Source organism: Bos mutus, chromosome 4 (genome assembly GCF_027580195.1).
Source record: "Bos mutus isolate GX-2022 chromosome 4, NWIPB_WYAK_1.1, whole genome shotgun sequence".
Taxonomy (NCBI): Eukaryota; Metazoa; Chordata; class Mammalia; order Artiodactyla; family Bovidae; genus Bos; species Bos mutus.
In genome coordinates this window covers 24,523,229-24,540,578 of record NC_091620.1, presented here as the reverse complement: position 1 = coordinate 24,540,578, position 17,350 = coordinate 24,523,229, and the positions used below count along the sequence as shown (strand labels likewise).

The window sequence follows — 17,350 nt, the reverse complement described above, 5'->3', positions numbered from 1 at the left end:
TAGATGGTTGTTTTTTGTTTTTTAAAGCATTTGGAGCATAGGCCACCTATTCCTCAATCATTTTTTGGAGCATAGATCATCTATTCAATTGTTTACCAGCTGAGCCACAAGGGAAGCCCAAGAATACTGGAGTGGGTAGCCTATCCCTTCTCCGGGGGATCTTCCCTACAGCAATTGAACTGGGTTCTCCTGCAATGCAGGCAGATTCTTTACCAACTGAGCTATCAGCGCAGCCCATTCCTCAACAATACTAAATAAATATAGGATCTTAATGTGTTGCTTTTACTGTGTTAGTTTGCTGGAATTAGAAAATCAAAAAGAGGTGAGTACATTCTTCCTAGTTATTAGGGTTTTAGTTTTGATAAACTGTGGTTGTTTAATCAGTAGGTTGCGTTTGACTCTTTACAGACCCCGTGGACTACCAGGGTCTTCTGTTCATGGGATTTCCCAGGCAAGAACACTGGAGCAGGTTGTCATGTCTTCCCCACCCAGGGATCAAACTCGAGACTCCTGTATTGGCAGGCAGTTTCTTTATCACTAGTGCCACTTGGGAAGCCCCAGTGGAGTATACCGCAAAAACTCCACAGGTGATTCTGCTTTGCCTGTGGTCCTTCTAGGTCAGGGAGTTCAAAGACTGGTCTTTGGGATGCCGGTAATCACACAGACTACTGGGCCCCGACCCAGGTTTATAGAAGCGGTATTTGAGGACTGGGCTCTAGAATCTGAATGTTCAAAGCTTCCAGCCTGACTTGGGCCTTGGGACTTTCTCCTACCGGGCCACAGCGCCCTCTCGCCAGACCTCTCGCCACCTCGCAGTTCAGCAGGTGATCCCCAGGTGCTCCACTACGGGGGGCGCCAGGAACAGCTTCCGGGTGAAGCAAGGCGAGAGGCGCGGAGCGGGGCGTGAGCCGGAAGTTGGCCGCGGGCGCCGCCCATCGCGCCGGGGGAGGCAGGTCCCGACGGCTTTCGGAGCTGCAGCCGCTGTTTGCGCCCACTTTTCCGACACTATGCTCCAGTTCTTGGTGAGTGGAGCTGCCGAGGAGCGACCCGGAGCTTGGCCCAGAGCTCTCGGGGGCTCCGGACGCCCCGCCTCGTGCCGGCCTTGGGGGTGCCTGGGCGTGGGTCCCGCAAACCCTGGCTCCTGCTCGTCGCCTGTCCGGGTGGGCGGTGGGTGTTTTTGTTCTGCCTCACTCATATCCTTTCACCATTTTTCTGACGCCGTTCAAGTCCCTAAAACTTTTGAGGTGTCAGAGCGTAGGTGTTTTTTCAAAGGTGTTGTATGATGGGCCACGCGTGCTTTGTGTGCATTCCTTGTGTTGGCTCCTTAATGACTTTTCGGCCCTCCCACCCCCGACTTAAACACGTACCCCGTCCGCGGCTTGGAGCCCTGCTGGTTGCCATCTTTGAGAACACAGGAGGGCCAGGAATAAACTCGAAATTCGTGAGCCGCCGGAGTTAGAGACCGAGGGAGCCCTCCTCAGACCTTTTATAGCTTCCAGACTGAGGATAGCTGGTTGCTGACATACGTGAGTCAGGCCGTGGTGAACAAGTAATTTTTCCAGAATGCTCATTCTGGGGGAAAATGAGTGTTACCGTGAGTAAGCAAATTATTTTTCATGGCTCTCCTTAAGTTAGAAACAGGTTTTCTGGCAAAGATTGCCTTGTTGAAGGTTTCAGGAGGACTTGCCGGATTTCAGCCTGAGAGTCTTTCTTCCCAGGCTTTTGTGCCTTCAAAACTTGATTCTTAAACTCTGAGTGATAAGAGTCGAGTATTCTGAAAACCTTCCAGGTGGCCCATGGAAACTGAGTACTCTTGGAATGAGATACTTTCCCAAATGTTACATTCTCCGCCCGCCCCCCCAGCATGCTGAAACGAGATGCTGTCCTTTTGTTTTATTTCCCAGTTTGGGATGATTTTTTTTTTAATTTTTTCAATTTTTATTGGAGAGTAATTACAATGTTGTGTTCGTTCCAATTGTTATATTCTTTATCAAAGAGATTAAAGAAGAAAAAGTGTCCCTCTGTCCTTTTTGAGATGGCAGTTGATTTTTCAATCTTACAGACCAAAAGAGGGTATCCCTGACAGTGAACTGCCTAACCAAGACATGGCTACACCTCTGGAAGTTTCTCCAGTGCCCTGACTAGGAGTCAGTAGAAATAATTACTGCCTTATAGTTGTAGGAAGCACTCAGGTTAAAAACAGTATGGGCCCCAAAGTGTAAGATGATGTCCTTGAGTCTCCTACTTCAGCTGTAGCTCATTGGTAACTGGAAGGACATGGATTCAGAAAGGTCGTGCTGAACAGGTTTGGAAAGTAATGGGATAGAAAATATCTTGGAGGGTGTATTGTCACCACCCGTTTCGGAACCCTCCAAGATGTTTCCTGCAGTTGTCATTTCCTGGAACACCATTTGAGGACCACTGCACCTGATCGTGTTGCTTATATTAATATATTCTCTTCATTCCTCATTTCTCTTTGGATTACAGTATTTGCCCGTTATCCATCCCGTACATGTCGAAACTTATTCCTGTGGTCCTGGCGCCTCTTTCCACCTTGATTTTACTGCAGTGGCCTCCTCACTTCCAGCATGGTGTAGCCACGGTTTGATTTAAGGAAGCTTTCGAAGCCTTTCGAGGGAAGCCTGGTGTGATGGGCTCTGCTGATGGTTTGTGTGTGCTGCCTTCTGAACTTTCATGGGGTGATGGGTTGGTTCTCTTCTCTCTCGCAGGAGCAGCCTCTGTTACTCTTATTCCTCCTCTTTAATCTGTCCTCCTCAGCTTTTGGATCCCGCGTCTCAGCGCTTTTCAGTATTCTCACACAGTGTACCACCCGGGACTTGTTTTTCTGAAAGAAGCTGCACAGAGTACAGGTGGCAAGCCCCGGGTCCTGGCTGCTCCAAGGGCCGAGAGCAGCAGTATCTCGGCATACCAGTTGGGAAATTGCCTTATCTAAGCTCTCCGGTTTGTACTGGCTGCTGTTCCCTTCTTTTGGTTTCTGGGTGTTTCTCAGGTCTCAGACCTTGACTTTTTTTTTTAACACCCTTAGGGGACGTGTTCCTTGTCATGCTTTGCCTTCACCTCCGTTGACCGCTTCCAAAACTACCTTGAGTCCTTTTTTCTGAGTTCAGTTCCCCATCATCAGCTGCCTCCTGAACATCTCTTGTCCAACCCTCTTAGACCCAACATGTGGGGGACCCGTTACCTCTTTCCCTCCCCACCCCGCACTCCACACCTAACTTCTTTCTCCCCTAGCCCTGGCTTTCATTAACTTGAAATATTGACATAATCTCGACTTAGTTCTCTCCTTCATTCTTCATGTCATTTACTTGCTGTGTCTGGCACATTTATGTACTGTATATTTTTTGGGCAAGTTACTTAACTGCTCTGTGCCTCAGTTTCCCCAACATAAAGTGAACAGCAATAGTACCTGCTTTAACAGGGTTGTGAAGAACATGAATTAATTCCTGAAAAGGAGTTAAAATGCTGCCTTGCGCATAGTAAGCACTCAGAGTTATTTTTGCTTTAAGCCATCAAGTCTTCATTACTTACCTTAGGACAAGTTCTGTCTCTGTGTTTCCATTGCCAGGTTTGTAGAGCAGGTCTTCTTCCTTCCATCCTTGGACTGGCTGCACTAGCCTAGTTAGGTATGAGTTAGAGAAATTATTTTAGATTCTCTAGTTGAATAAGTCTTAAGACTTAAGTGCTGAAGTCTGCTTCTGAGGAGGCATCCAGTTCATATCCAGTCACCTCCAGTTACAGCAGGCTCTCCGTTTTCTCAGGTGCTCTTGCACTTTTGGTCAGTGTCTTCTTACCTGGTTCTACTCTTTGATGTTAAAAAGCAGTTCTAGTTCACATGACGACCTTTTACCTGTTTAAGAAAAATACCTTGGTGCTGCTCTCTAATTCCCTGCTCCCACCAGTCTTGTCTTGAGGCTGTCCATCTCTACTTCTTCCACTCTTTCTTATGGTCATCCTTCTCTGAATATTCTGGTTTTTGAATTTTTTTTTTTAAACATAGCACTCCCAGTATAATCTGATCGGCCGTAGAATAGCAAGGCTGTTGCCTCTGGTTCGTTGTGTTTCCCTTGAACCCCTTGGTTCTGTCCTGTCTCGCAGCTGCCAGAGTAGGCATCCAGGATGATCTGTCTTATTCACGTGCTCGGAAACTGTGGCAGGTCCCTGTGTCCTTCCCCATCAAGTCACGACCACTGTCACTTGATTTTTAAGGTTTCCTTTCCCACCGCCCTTCAACGTGTATCCTCTGACGTGGGTTGCTGGGCTAATCTCACCGGTCCACCCCAGGGTATGGACCTTGCTGCTGTCACGTCGTCCCACTTCCCCCTTATCCGCCTTCTTCCCTTCACAGCTCCTCTTAGTGGCCCAGCTCCCACCTTTTTCCATAAGCCATCCTGATGACTTCACTCTTGAAAGCTTTACATTGTTGTGATCCATCTTCCCATTTATTTAGGGTCTTTCATCAGTTTTTTTTTTTTTTTTTAATTTCTTAGTGATAGTCTTGCTTTTTCTAGGTACTTTTTAGTTCTGCTTAGTAGTTTTTTATTGTTGTTTCACTTTTACTGTGTTTAGTTTTACCCAGTATGCCTAGGTGCCTTTTTAGTTTTGTTGTTGGCTCATGTGACATCTTTTTTATCATTACATTATAACTGAGCAGAGGGCTTGTGTGCCTGTTGTACAGAAAACTAAACTCTGACAGCAGTGTTTGCTGCAAAGTAAGGATTGTATTACAGGGCACCAAGCACAAGGCTCAGATCTGCTCCAGCTTGGTCTTTGAGAGTGGGGCTTTTAAAGAGGGGAGAACAAAGAAGCTGGGGCCATTGTCTTATGATGTTTCTGTGACCTTTCTTAGTAGTAGTTTTGGTGTCAGGGTTGTCCCTGGTTTACAGTTCTGTGGCCTGTGACTCAGGAGTCTGTTAGCTCATCTTATCCTGGAGAAGGAACCTGAGTTTGTATATTAGTGATGATATGCACAACACCAGTTTTGGTACATTAATGATGTTATTGACAGTAGCACTTTTAGTACATTAATGATACTATTTTAAAAATTTTTGTTGAAGTACAGTTGATTTATAATGTGGTAATTTCTGCTGTACAGCAAAGTGATTCAGCCATACATATATACAAATAAACATTCTTTTTTGTACTCTTTTCCATTACGGTTCATCACAAGGTACTGACTGTAGTTCCCTGTGCTATACAGTAGGACCTTGTTTTATTAATGACAGCATTAGCAACAACTTTAGTCATCTAACACTGGTTGATTAGTGTTCATTTAGCACAGGGTTGAGGTCAGACGGGACAAGAAAACGGGATGAAGTTTTTGTTTGTTTTTTGTAGTGAAACAAGTCAAGTGTTGATTAGGAGGAAAAAGAGTACACTATGTGTGGATAGACACATGGGCAGACTCAGAGAGTCTTGAGTTGCCAGGAATGAAGTTTTGGATAAAGAGGTTGGTTAATCATAAACTAGGCAAGGGTACTTAGTTTTAGGATGACTCAATTTCACCACTGTTGAATTAGTTGTTGCTGATGTATAGAAGTGCTAATGATAATATTGATTCTGTACCTAGCATCCTTGTCTGCCTTTTAGCTCCAGTAGTTTGTAGATTCACTTCGCAGTGAATCGGAGAAGGCAGTACTATGAAGGCACTCGTATCTCCAGGGAAGACAAAAATGACAGTTCTGTGTTCTTTTCCACTTCTTTCCCGCTCTCCTGTTCTGACTCTCAAGTCAGGCCTTGTAGTAGAAGTAGAGTGAATGTCCTAGTTTTGTTTCTGTTTTGAGTGGAAATGCTTCTCAGGTTTTAGTAGGATGTTTGTGTTTCTTATATTTTCTAACAGATTCATGGAACTCTTTTGATAGCTCAGTTGGTAAAGAATCCACCTGCAATGTGGGAGACCCCGGTTTGATTTCTGGGTCGAAAAGATCCACTGGAGAAGGGATAGGCCTCCCACTTCAGTGTTCTTGGGCTTCCCTTGTTGCTCAGCTGGTAAAGAATCCGCCTGCAGTGCGGGAGACCTAGGTTCGATCCCTGGGTTGGGAAGATCCCCTGGAGAAGGGAAAGGCTACCCACTCCAGTATTCTGGCCTGGAGAATCCCATGGACTGTGTAGTCCATGGGGTTGCAAAGAGTCAGACACGACTGAGCGACTTTCACTCTACTCAGTCACTTCTATTTCTTAGGAGTTTTTATTGAGATAGGCAATAGAATTTTATTGTGCTTTTTCCCCATCTAGTGATCATGACTTTTCTCCTTTAATATGTTAATATGAATTAGATTTCTAACACAAGGCATTTAATCTGTGTGGCCCATTCAGATCATTTGCTGATGCGCTGTGTTTTGTTTACTGCCTCTTGATGTACAATATTTTATTTTGTCTTGCCTTTCTAGAATAGATCATAAAGGTCACAGGAAGAGGAAACATACTTTATAGTTAGATTTCCCAAGCAAATGGCACTTAGTACTTTGGGATTGATTTCATTTATTTATAATTAGATACTCCTTTTTTACTTGATTACTACTGTCAGATATTCATAAGATATTTGAATATTTGAATTAGCTTCTTTGAGAATAGTCACACCAGTTCTACCTGATGCCCTGCTATTCAGAGTGTTACTGGCTAACTTCCATGAATGTCTCTGTTTAATTTACTGGCTCAATTGAAGAATTAATAGCTTTTTTTTTTTTGGTTGTTTTTCTTTCTTCATTCTTTAAGGAAAAGTATAGAATATAAACCCTAGCTTACACCTTAATAATGTACTTCTATGTAGTGTTAGTAGAGGGGGGTAGAATTTGAGTTTTATTGTTACTGAAGCAGTTGTTAAACATTTGATGATTATCTCTACACCAAGTGTTGAGTGTTTAAAAGACTAAGGCGCAAAAAAGGTAACTTTTTCCCCTGCTTCCTTGGAACAGAGAGATCCTCTGACAGCTTCTATAGCTGAGACTAAGCTTGAGAAGTAAAATTGTCGGTTTATCTTTTTATTAATGTCAGATAATGTATACTTTTGGTTTTCTTGTCAGTGTGTAGTTTTTTTCATCTGAGACTGTGAAACATTTTTAGGTGTCCTTTTGAATGCTAGTTATATTTGCTAAACACAATCAGATTATTTTTAGATTTCATAAATCCTTCTTGGCAAATATAAGATGGTTCAGATTCTATGTTGTAACTTGGTTTGGGTGTGTACTTTTTGAATACGTGATTTAATGGGTCTTATTTCAGACATGTCAGGTAGTATTCATTCTGAATTATTGCCAGTAACCATTTCCAGATAAAAATTGTAGCTTTATTTATGGAGCTACACACATAGCAACTTTTTGTTGGGGGCAGGAGTTGAGCATCATCCAGAGGAGTCAGATTGCTTCGAAGTTGACTCTCTGCTTTTTAGGACTTGGTGCTTCTTTATGTTAAGAGATACAGTGTTGTAACTAAGCCCCTCATGTGTCTATATATTTAAAAAAAAAAATTGACAGACAACATTTTCAGTAGACCTCTCATATACAAAACAAAGCCTTAGTCTAATGGTCCTCATTTTTTCATCTGACATTTCCATTCTTTTTAAACTTTTGTCCAATCTCGAAACCTCAAAGTTGTCTTTGATTTTCTCAATTTTGTCCCATATAGCTGATATTCTACCCATTCTTACTGTTTGTTTTGGCTGGGCTATGTTGCATGCAGGATCTTAGTCCCCCAACCAGGGATCAAACCCTTGCCCCCCTGTAGGGGAAGGGTAGAGTCCTAACCCCTGGACTGCCGGAAAAGTCCCAAATCTTACTTTATTTTTTTTTTAATAGTTTTGAAATGTAGTTCCCAAACCATACAGTTGGATTTAGTGGTATGTTCACAGACTTGTGCAAGAATCACCACTATCTAATTTTTATATCTAACTTTACTTATCTCCTGAGAAACCTGTATGCAGGTCAAGAAGCAACAGTTAAAACCAGACATGGAACAAAGGACTGGTTCCAGATTGGGAAAGGAGTACGTTAAGGCTGTATATTGTCACTCTGCTTATTTAACTTTTATGCAGGATACATCATGCGAAATGCTGGGCTGGATCAATCACAAGCTGGTATCAAAATTGCTGGGAGAAATATCAACAACCTCAGACATGTAGGTGATACCACTAATTGGAGGAATAGAAGAGGAACTAAAAAAAGCCTCTTGATAAGAGTGAAAGAAGAGAGTGAAAAAAGCTGGCTTAAAACTCAGCATTCAAAAAAAAAAAACTATGATCATGGCATTCGATTCTATCACTTCATGGCAACTAGAAGGGGAAAACATGGAAGTAGTGACAGATTTTATTTTCGTGGGCTCCACATGAAATTAAAAGACACTTGCTCCTTGGAAGGATATTTATGGCAAACCTGTGAAAGTGAAAGTTGTTCAGTTGTGTCCTACCATTTGTGACCCCATGTATTATACAGTCCATGGAATTCTCCAGGCCAGAATACTGGAGTGGGTAGCCTTTCTTTTCTCCAGGGGATCTTCCCAACCTAGGAATCAAACCCAGGTCTCCTGCAGGCGGATTCTTTACCAGCTAAGCCACAAGGGAAGCCCTGGCAAACCTAGAGAGTGTTAAAAAGCAGAGACATCACTTTGCTGACAAAGGTTTGTATATATCAAAGTTATGTTTTTTCCAGTAGTCATTTATGGATCTGACAGAATGTAAAGAAGACTGAGCGTTGAAGAATAAATTATGCTTTTGAATTGTAATGCTGGAGAAGACTCTTGAGAATCCCTTGGACAGCAAGGAGGTCAAATCAGTCAATCTTAAAGGAAATCAACTTTGAATATTCATCAGAAGGACTGATGCTGAAGCTCCAATACCTTGGCCACCTGATGTGAAGAGCTGACTCATTGGAAAAGACCCTGATGCTGGGAAAGATTGAAGGCAGGAGGAGAAGGAGCTGACAGAGGATGAGATGGTGGGATGGCATCACTGACTCAATGGACATGAGTTTGTGCAAACTCTGGGAGATAGTGAAGGACAGGGAAGCCTAGCACGCTTCATTCCATGGGGTCACAAAGAGTCAGACATGACTTAGTGATTAAACAACAACTATATTTCATTGCCTCCCAGAGAAACTCCATACCATTAGCATTCATTTCTCATTCCCCTCACACCCAACCCTGGACAGTAACTCATTTTGTGTCTCTCTGGATTTGCCTGTCCTGGACTTTTCTTTTAGTGAAATCATATAATATGTAGTCTTTTCTGACTACCTCTCATTGGCATAATGTTTTCAGGGTTCATCCATGTTTTAGCATGGATCAGTGCTTCATTCCTTTTTATGGCTATATTGCATCGTATGAATACACCACATTTTGTTAATTCATTCACCAGTTGATGGACGTTTGGGTTGTTTCCACCATTTGGCTATTAAGAATACTCCTGCTGTGAACATTCATGTACAAGTTTTTTTGTGTAGATACCTGTGTCAGTTTTATGGCTTATATACCCTAAAGTGTAATTGGTGCATCGGATGGTAACTCTGCTCAGCTTTTGGAGGATTCGCAAGACTTTCCCATAGTGGCTGCATCAGGTTGCATCCCCACCAGCAGCGTATGTTCCATTTTCTGCCTTTCCTTGCCAGCACTTGCTCATCTTTTTCATTCAAGTCGTCCTAGTGGATGTAATGAGGCACCTTGTGGGTTTGATTTGCATTTCCTTAATGACTAATGATGTTGAGCATCTTTCCATGTGATTGTTGGCTGTTTGTATTTCTTCTTTGGAGAAATGTCTCTTCAAATCCTTTGCTCATTTTAAAATTGGGTTGTCTTTTTATCATTCAGTCAAGAGTTCCTTATATATTCTGAGCACAGGTCCTTTATCAGATACATGATGTGCACATATTTCATTCTGTGGTTGTCTTCACCGTCTTGGTATTCTTTGAAACACAAACACTTTAAATTTTGACAAAATGAGATTTATCCATTTTTAAAAGAGATTTATAGTTTAAGCTCTTATATTTAGGTCTTTGATCCCTTTTGAGTTAAGTTTTGTTTGTGATGTGAAGTAGGTGTCAGCTTTGTTCCTTTTTATGTGGATATGCAGTTGTCCCAGCATCGTTCCTTGCAAAGACCATCCTTCTCCCATTGGCTGCTTAGCACCCTTGTTGAAAATCACATGACCATAAATGTAAAGGTTTATTCTTGGACCCTTTATTCTACTCCATTGATCTTGATTTTTAAGAAGAAAAACCATTCGTGTTTGCTTGCCTTCTCTGCTTGTCTCTCTATTCCGCTGTTTTGGGTACAGCTGTCAGGTGAATGCTGACAGAATGGTGCTTCATCACGTTGCTGCTGGTAAAGAGCAGGCAGTGGTTTCCTACCCTTTGGCATGAGAACTAAACGTGCTTGCTGGTTTTTTGAAGTCCATCAGTTAGCCCCACCTGGCTCTCCATACTGGTATTTCTCTCCATTTTTTGTTCAAATCTTCTTTTCTCATTGGGCCTATTTCTTTTATTCAGGTCATCACATTGTCATTCCTGTCTTGTACCTTGATTCTCCAGAGTCACGTCCCTTTGCCAGTTTAAATTTTAACACTTCCTTAGCATCTTTAGAGCCTTTAATAACAAGTTGAGGTACACTGATCTCTTTCAGGTATGGTTTCTTAAAAGAAGCACTTCTGTGTCATTCATTTTGTTACTTAATGCATGACCCAGTTCTGGTTTTTCATGCATCTGTTACATTCAAGGTCCTGTGCAGGGTCCTGTCTGTTGTTATAATATTGTGCTTAACTTGTAGCTTTTCTTTCTGTACATCATATAAATTCTTTAAGAAAAGAGACCATTTTGAAATCTTGTCACAGGGCTGGATATGAAACTGATTTTTGGTATATAAGGGACTGCAATCCTTCAATCAAAACCTTTAGAGGCCAGATGTATTTGGGAGGATGCTTTTCAGATTTCTTCTCACCCATTTGTCCTCTACGTAGCTTTGCTCATGTCACTCCTCAGTTCCCAAACTTCTGGTGTTTTACCATTTATTGTCCCCAATATGTTTGTGAGAAGCAGCTACATATTCCTAGAGTCTCAGAATCATTGCAGAAAGGACATAATCAGGATGTATTTAGTGTTGAGCTTGGGAGGAAGGCACTCCCTTCCTTCTGCTTATCTTCTCTGCAGGGAGTACTTTGGGGATGGGGGTAGGGGGTGGGGGGGCCGTGGCGATAGAATCCAGCCATCCGGATGGACCACTGAGGAGGCCTCCAGGTCTTGACTTGGAGGAAGTTAAGCATTCCTGCCCTGTGGAGAGGCTTCTGGCTCATTCGTGACCTGAGCTCTGCTGCTGCTGCTGCTGCTAAGTTGCTTCGGTCGTGTCCGACTCTGTGCGACCCCATAGACGGCAGCCCACCAGGCTCCCCCGTCCCTGGGATTCTCCAGGCAAGAACACTGGAGTGGGTTGCCATTTCCTTCTCCAATGCATGAAAGTGAAAAGTGAAAGTGAAGTCGCTCAGTCGTGTCCAACTCTTAGCGACCCCATGGACTGCAGCCTACCAGGCTTCTCCATCCATGGGATTTTCCAGGCAAGAGTACTGGAGTGGGGTGCCACCTCGTTCCTCAGATACAGATGTTATTTTTTTTAATCCTTTATTTATTCCGATTAAAATTTCTTACCTCTCTAAACTTGCCTATCGAGTATTCCATGAACAACATACAAATGCTTTTCTACTGTCATACATTTTCCTCCAGCTTCTCTTCATGTGCACCATTTCTCTAAGTTGTGTATGTAGTTTCACAATATCCCATTGGTAGACATAGCAGTATTTTGAAACGAGTTGGATGACTTGTCCAGAGACTCATGACTTGTCTAGAGACCCATGATTTTTGTTTTGTGTTTCAAATAACTGTTTTTTTTTTGTTTTTGTTTTTAATTGCCCTGGTGCTAGTGAAATTGCCAAAATGAAATCATATTTAGATTTGCCTTATTCATTTTGAGACACACTTGGTAAGAACCAAGAATCCTAGAATTTTGAAGCTGGAAGGAAGATGGTTAGTATAATTTTTTGTAAGTCAGAAGCCTCAAATCAGCATAGCACCAAGGAGGTTAAGTGTCTTGCCTGAAGGTACACAGCTAGATAGTGTAGAACCACAATTTATTTTTCTTGAAATTTTTCAACCTTCTGTTCTTTCTGTTTGGTGTTAGAGCTAACATTCTTAGGTGATTTTTCCCCCTTCTCTTTTTAAGCAAATTTAATACTCTTTCTGGATTTGGAAAACCTCTTACTTCCTGGTTTCAACCCATGGGCGTGGGAAAAAATCATTTGGCTTCTTGGTGCCACATTGGTAAAAGTATTTCACAAGCTATGTTTGAATAATCAAATGTTCAGAAAACAGTGTATGTTTTGACTTGATAGTCTCTTTTCTGCTTCTTACTAACAAACCCATTTAAATTATGGGTGTTTAAACCTTAGTAAGCTTAAGGCTTAGAAAGGATCCAGCTGTGTTCTGTCTCCATATGCGTCTCCAACTTGAAGATAATTCAACCACTGGTGCTAAGTGCAATGCTTTATTTTTCTATGTTAACCTCTGCTGTGTATTTATTAGGAGCTACAGTAACTAAAGAAAATAATAAAAAATCAGTTGCAAGTTCAAATTTATAAAATTAGAAGTTATGTGTTCAGTTGGGCATTTTAAATTATTGGTTGAAAGTGTTAGATGCTTAGTCGTGTCCAGTTCTCTGCTATCCCATGACTGTTGCCCACCAGGCTCCTCTGTTCATGGAATTCTCCAGGCAAGAATACTGTAGTGGGTTGCCGTTCCCATCTCCAGGGGATCTTCCCTATCCAGGGATTGAACCTGGCTCTCCTGAATTGCAGGCAGATTTTTTTTACCATCTGAGCCACCAGGGAAGCCCACTGAGGGCAGGGTGGAGGAAAGGCAGGAAATTATAGATCATCGTTAAAACTCCAAGCTGAAGGAACTTTGAAGCTCTTTTGGTGTGCAGGGATTTTCATGAAGCAGTTTTTGTTCAGGAAGACAGTCACCCAGTGAGATAAACACTGCTGCTGCTGCTAAGTCGCTTCAGTCGTGTCTGATTGAAGCGACCCCATGGACTGCAGCCCTCCAGGCTTCTCCATCCATGGGATTCTCCAGGCAAGAACACTGGAGTGGGTTGCCATTTCCTTCTCCAATGCAGGAAAGTGGAAAGTGAAAGGAAGTCGCTCAGTCATGTCCGACTCTTAGCGACCCCATGGACTGCAGCCTACCAGGCTCCTCCATCCATGGGATTTTCCAGGCAACAGTACTGGAGTGGGGTGAGTTCTCTTAAGGTTGTGCATGTGTCTCTTGCCACTGATTCAGAGCTGGTTGGGGGACCTGTGGTCTCTGCAGGTCTTAAGTGCCCTGCCCATTAGACCCCACCCAAGCCAGAGAGCTAAGCCATACGCTCTTTCAGTTGTGTGACAGTCTCTTGCTTTCTGTCATTGTATATTTTAGTTTTTGAGTGTGAATCTGCTTTAGGTTGTCCTGTGCTCCTGTGATGAAAGACCCTGAACAAGTTACTTCATGTCTTAGACAAGGTGCCTCTTAAAAATTGAAAAGCTTGAACTGTGAATGTCCCTTCATTTTCTAAAATTCTATGATATAGCTAGATACTTTTTAAAATTGGATACTTTTTACTTGATGTAGCAAGAAATAACAAATCTCATAACCACTCCACCCCCCATTAAAAAAATACCAAACTGTGGCTCTTAACAAAAATCAGATTTTGGCTTGAGTTTCTAGAACTTACAGCCAAGTCTTTGTAAGGTCGATGTGTTTAGTTCTACCATATACTATTTAACCTTGTGGGAGGATATTTCCATGCCTATTTTATAGAAGAAAGATGTGAACTTCATGCTATGCACTCCTCTGGACTGGGCACTAAGGTCTTCTAACTGTCCTGAGTTCCTTAGGAGAATACTCTCTGTGTCATCTGGTTTGGTAAGAACACTGTCCATGTCGTCTGGTTGGTATCAGGTGGCACAGAACTCAGTCTCCAGTGTGACTCTTCCTATTCTATTCTTACAGCTTGGATTTACTCTTGGCAACGTGGTGGGAATGTATCTGGCTCAGAACTATGACGTAAGTGACCATATTCATGTCTTCCTTGATTCCACATACCTAGTGTATAGTAACTTGTGTTTCTTGAAGTAAAGTATGCCTTCCAGCATAAACAAGGTGGTCCATAGGTCTGAGAGGAAAGTCCTGAATTTTATAGAAAGATTTTCCATTGTCTGAAAAAATAGAACTCACAGAAGCACCTGACCTACATTTCACCCTAAGAGAACAAAATCCCATCAGTTTAGGTGGTCTTATGGTGACCGTGAGCTGTGTTTGTTAGCGCAGAGTAATGTTGTTGGGAGTCTTACAGTTCTGTGGAAAATCACGTAAAGTGAGACTTCACTGGACAGTCTTTCCAGTCCCTGCTACCCGGCTGTAGAGATGACTGAGTAGTTTGGAGGTGGATCCATTTAGTGCTACACATGTAAGGACAGAATTCCGTGAAGTAGGGAGTTGTATTAGCTTCACTTTACAGATGTGTAAGTTGAAAATCAGGTGACACAACTGCCCATGAATGGGAATCCTGAAATGTAATGTTTCTTTTAAGGAGACAAGGAAAGAAGACATGATTTTAACTTTTGATTTGTAGTGAAGTTTTTAGTGTGACAAAGAGAATTAACTGTCATCCTTAAACTGGAGTCATGTGGTCTTCTAGGCAGGTGCTTGTTAAGTTATGTCACATTTATTGTTTACATGTACAACTTTGCTTGGACTATAAAGAAAATTTGGACCATAAAGCTGAGTGCCAAAGAATTGATGCTTTTGAACTGTGGTGTTGGAGAAGACTCTTGAGAGTCCCTTGGACTGCAAGGATATCCAACCAGTCCATCCTAAAGGAAATCAATCCTAAGTGTTCATTGGAAGGACTGATGTTGAAGCTGAAACTCCAATACTTTGGCCACCTGATGTGAAGAGGTGACTCATTTGAAAAGACCCTGATGCTGGGAAAGACTGAAGGCGGGAGGAGAAGGGGACGACAGAGGATGAGATGGTTGGATGGCATTACCGACTGAATGGACATGAGTTTGAGTAAACTCCAGGAGTTGGTGATGGACAGGGAGGCCTGGTGTGCTGTAGTCCATGGGGTTGCAAAGACTCGGACACTACTGAGCGACTGAACTGAACTGAACAACTTTGCTTGGCACTGGATTGAGGGAGTTCAGTGGGTATACAGAAGTAGAACTCAGGGTCTGACTTTTGGGGAGGGAGGGATCTTTCTTAGGCAATTCTGAGGTTAAGAAACACCGCTGTTTATCAGGTTTCTTTTAGAGGAAAGTTAAGAAGCCATTTCACTTTAGAGGAAGAAAAATGAAAAAATACTGACTAAGTAGACATAAAATGATGATATTCTCTTTTCTCTTTAAAGATACCAAACCTGGCTAAAAAACTTGAAGAAATTAAAAAGGACGTGGACGCCAAGAAGAAACCCCCTAGTTGCTGAAGCCAACTCCAGCACTGCCTTCTGGATAAACTGAGTCTACTGCTCTCCAGGGCCTCCTTTACCATTTGAACCAAAAGCTTTTGTTTTAATCTCCAGCCTCCACAGTTTTCTTTTTCGCTAGACCTTGCATTGCCTCACAGCACAAAAGGGGCCAGAAGTTAAGAGCAACCCTTATTTCTCCAACATCCTCACTACTTCCTTCCTCCTTCCAGCCTCTTGGGAGGTCCTGAGAATGAAAGCATGGTGCTCGATTAGTTATCATACCTTTAATTAGTAGTCTCTCCCTTATTCTTTGGGATTTCTACTACCTTTTTCAAAAGAAAAATGGATGAATTTTATGTAGTTGATGAGATCCAAATGATGCGTATTTCAGAGTCTGGTAATTATAATGGGTTTTTAAACATTTGGTACTAAATTATGTTGTTTCACAGTAGTAATTAAAATGAAAATCTGGAAGCTAGTTTCTGTGAATTATCTACTGATTTTATATCATCAGGAAGCTCCATAGTTGCTAATTTCACCAATAAATCAATTTACTATTCATTAACCAAGAAACTGTGTTCTGAGAATCCTATCAGGAATTGGGGAATTTAAAAGTATTTAAAATAATGTTCTTTGTCTTCAGTAGAATTCATAATCTAGTGTGCCTGTTTTTTCTAGATGTATTTGATCAATCTCTTTTCAGTCATGAGAATCATAGTTAATGCGATTACAGATACTTTTGACATTACATGATAGATCTATGAGAAACTGTCTATAAAGGAAATTTTCTGCATTTTTATATTAAAAAAGTGTATACATTATAACTTTAGAGTGATTCTCATAAGACTTTGTGTTTTTCTCCTGCAATCAGAAATTACTTTTGTAATTTTTCAATGCATAATCAGTCCATAAAATTTTTTAGTTGTAAAAAAATGTTTAAATACATAACTTTCCTCTGGGTCAATACAAAAGTGATTTGTATTATCCTCCAGCTCATAGTTCCTCCCACTGGAGTCAGACACTGTCACTAGTTTCTTGTATCCTTTTGGGAAAGATTTTGTGCTTAAATACACACACATACATGGGGGTTTTATACAAATGATAAAAAGCTGTATGCAGAGTCTTCCCCAGTGGGGATCATTACATGGCCGTCTGGAAGGGACAAAGGACTGCTTTCATTTTTCGGCTGCAGAAGGTTGTACTGAGCGAATATACTATAATGTATTTAATCCGCTCCTGAGAAAGGCTAAGTTTTTTTCCTGTCTTACTACTACAGTGGTAATGTTAAACCTGATGTTATACTTGTCAATGCAGGGGGATATCTCCATCCTGAAGTCCTAGAAGGGTGATGTGCACTAAATTTAAATAAAGTCCCATCTCACTGGGCATTTTGTTTCAGAGAGCTTGTTGGGCAGCTTCACTGATAATGCCATTTCTGAGGACATTTTAGCAGAATCAGTAAACTGGAAGAATGGCTTAGAGACCTTTTTTTCAGACAGTGATGCCACTGTTACTGTGATGATAAAATGAAGTGATTCTGCTTCTCTTGGAAAACACGGATCTTTCATACATGGAGATGAGTTTTGTCCCTGTTGAGTTGTACTGGTGTGTGAGACAGATTAGGATCATATTATGGACTGACTTGTCCCTTGAAGTGTGATCGGGGCAAGCAGCTTATTTTTCTGAAACTGTTGCATTCTCTGTACCTACCTCAGAGGGCTTCTGTGAGAAACAGCTGAAATAATGTGTGATGTGTAGCACAGCGCTTTGCAGATCAGCCAATAAATAGTAGATACTCGTCCAAACATGTTGCTTTGGGTCTGAATACTTTTTTTTTCCCACCCCCTGCACTCACTTTTGG

At 41.8% G+C, this 17,350-nt stretch overlaps 1 protein-coding gene across 1 annotated transcript; it reads left to right on the top strand.

Annotated features, from left to right (window-relative positions):
* The first annotated feature begins 646 nt into the window (after nucleotides 1–646).
* STMP1 (short transmembrane mitochondrial protein 1) lies at nucleotides 647–16,913 on the top strand. Its single transcript, XM_005903640.3, has 4 exons — nucleotides 647–652; nucleotides 744–1,022; nucleotides 14,034–14,087; nucleotides 15,433–16,913. The coding sequence occupies exons 1-4, from the start codon at nucleotides 647–649 to the stop codon at nucleotides 15,505–15,507; spliced, it is 414 nt and encodes a 137-aa protein (XP_005903702.2). The 3' UTR covers nucleotides 15,508–16,913.
* The last annotated feature ends 437 nt before the right edge of the window (nucleotides 16,914–17,350 follow it).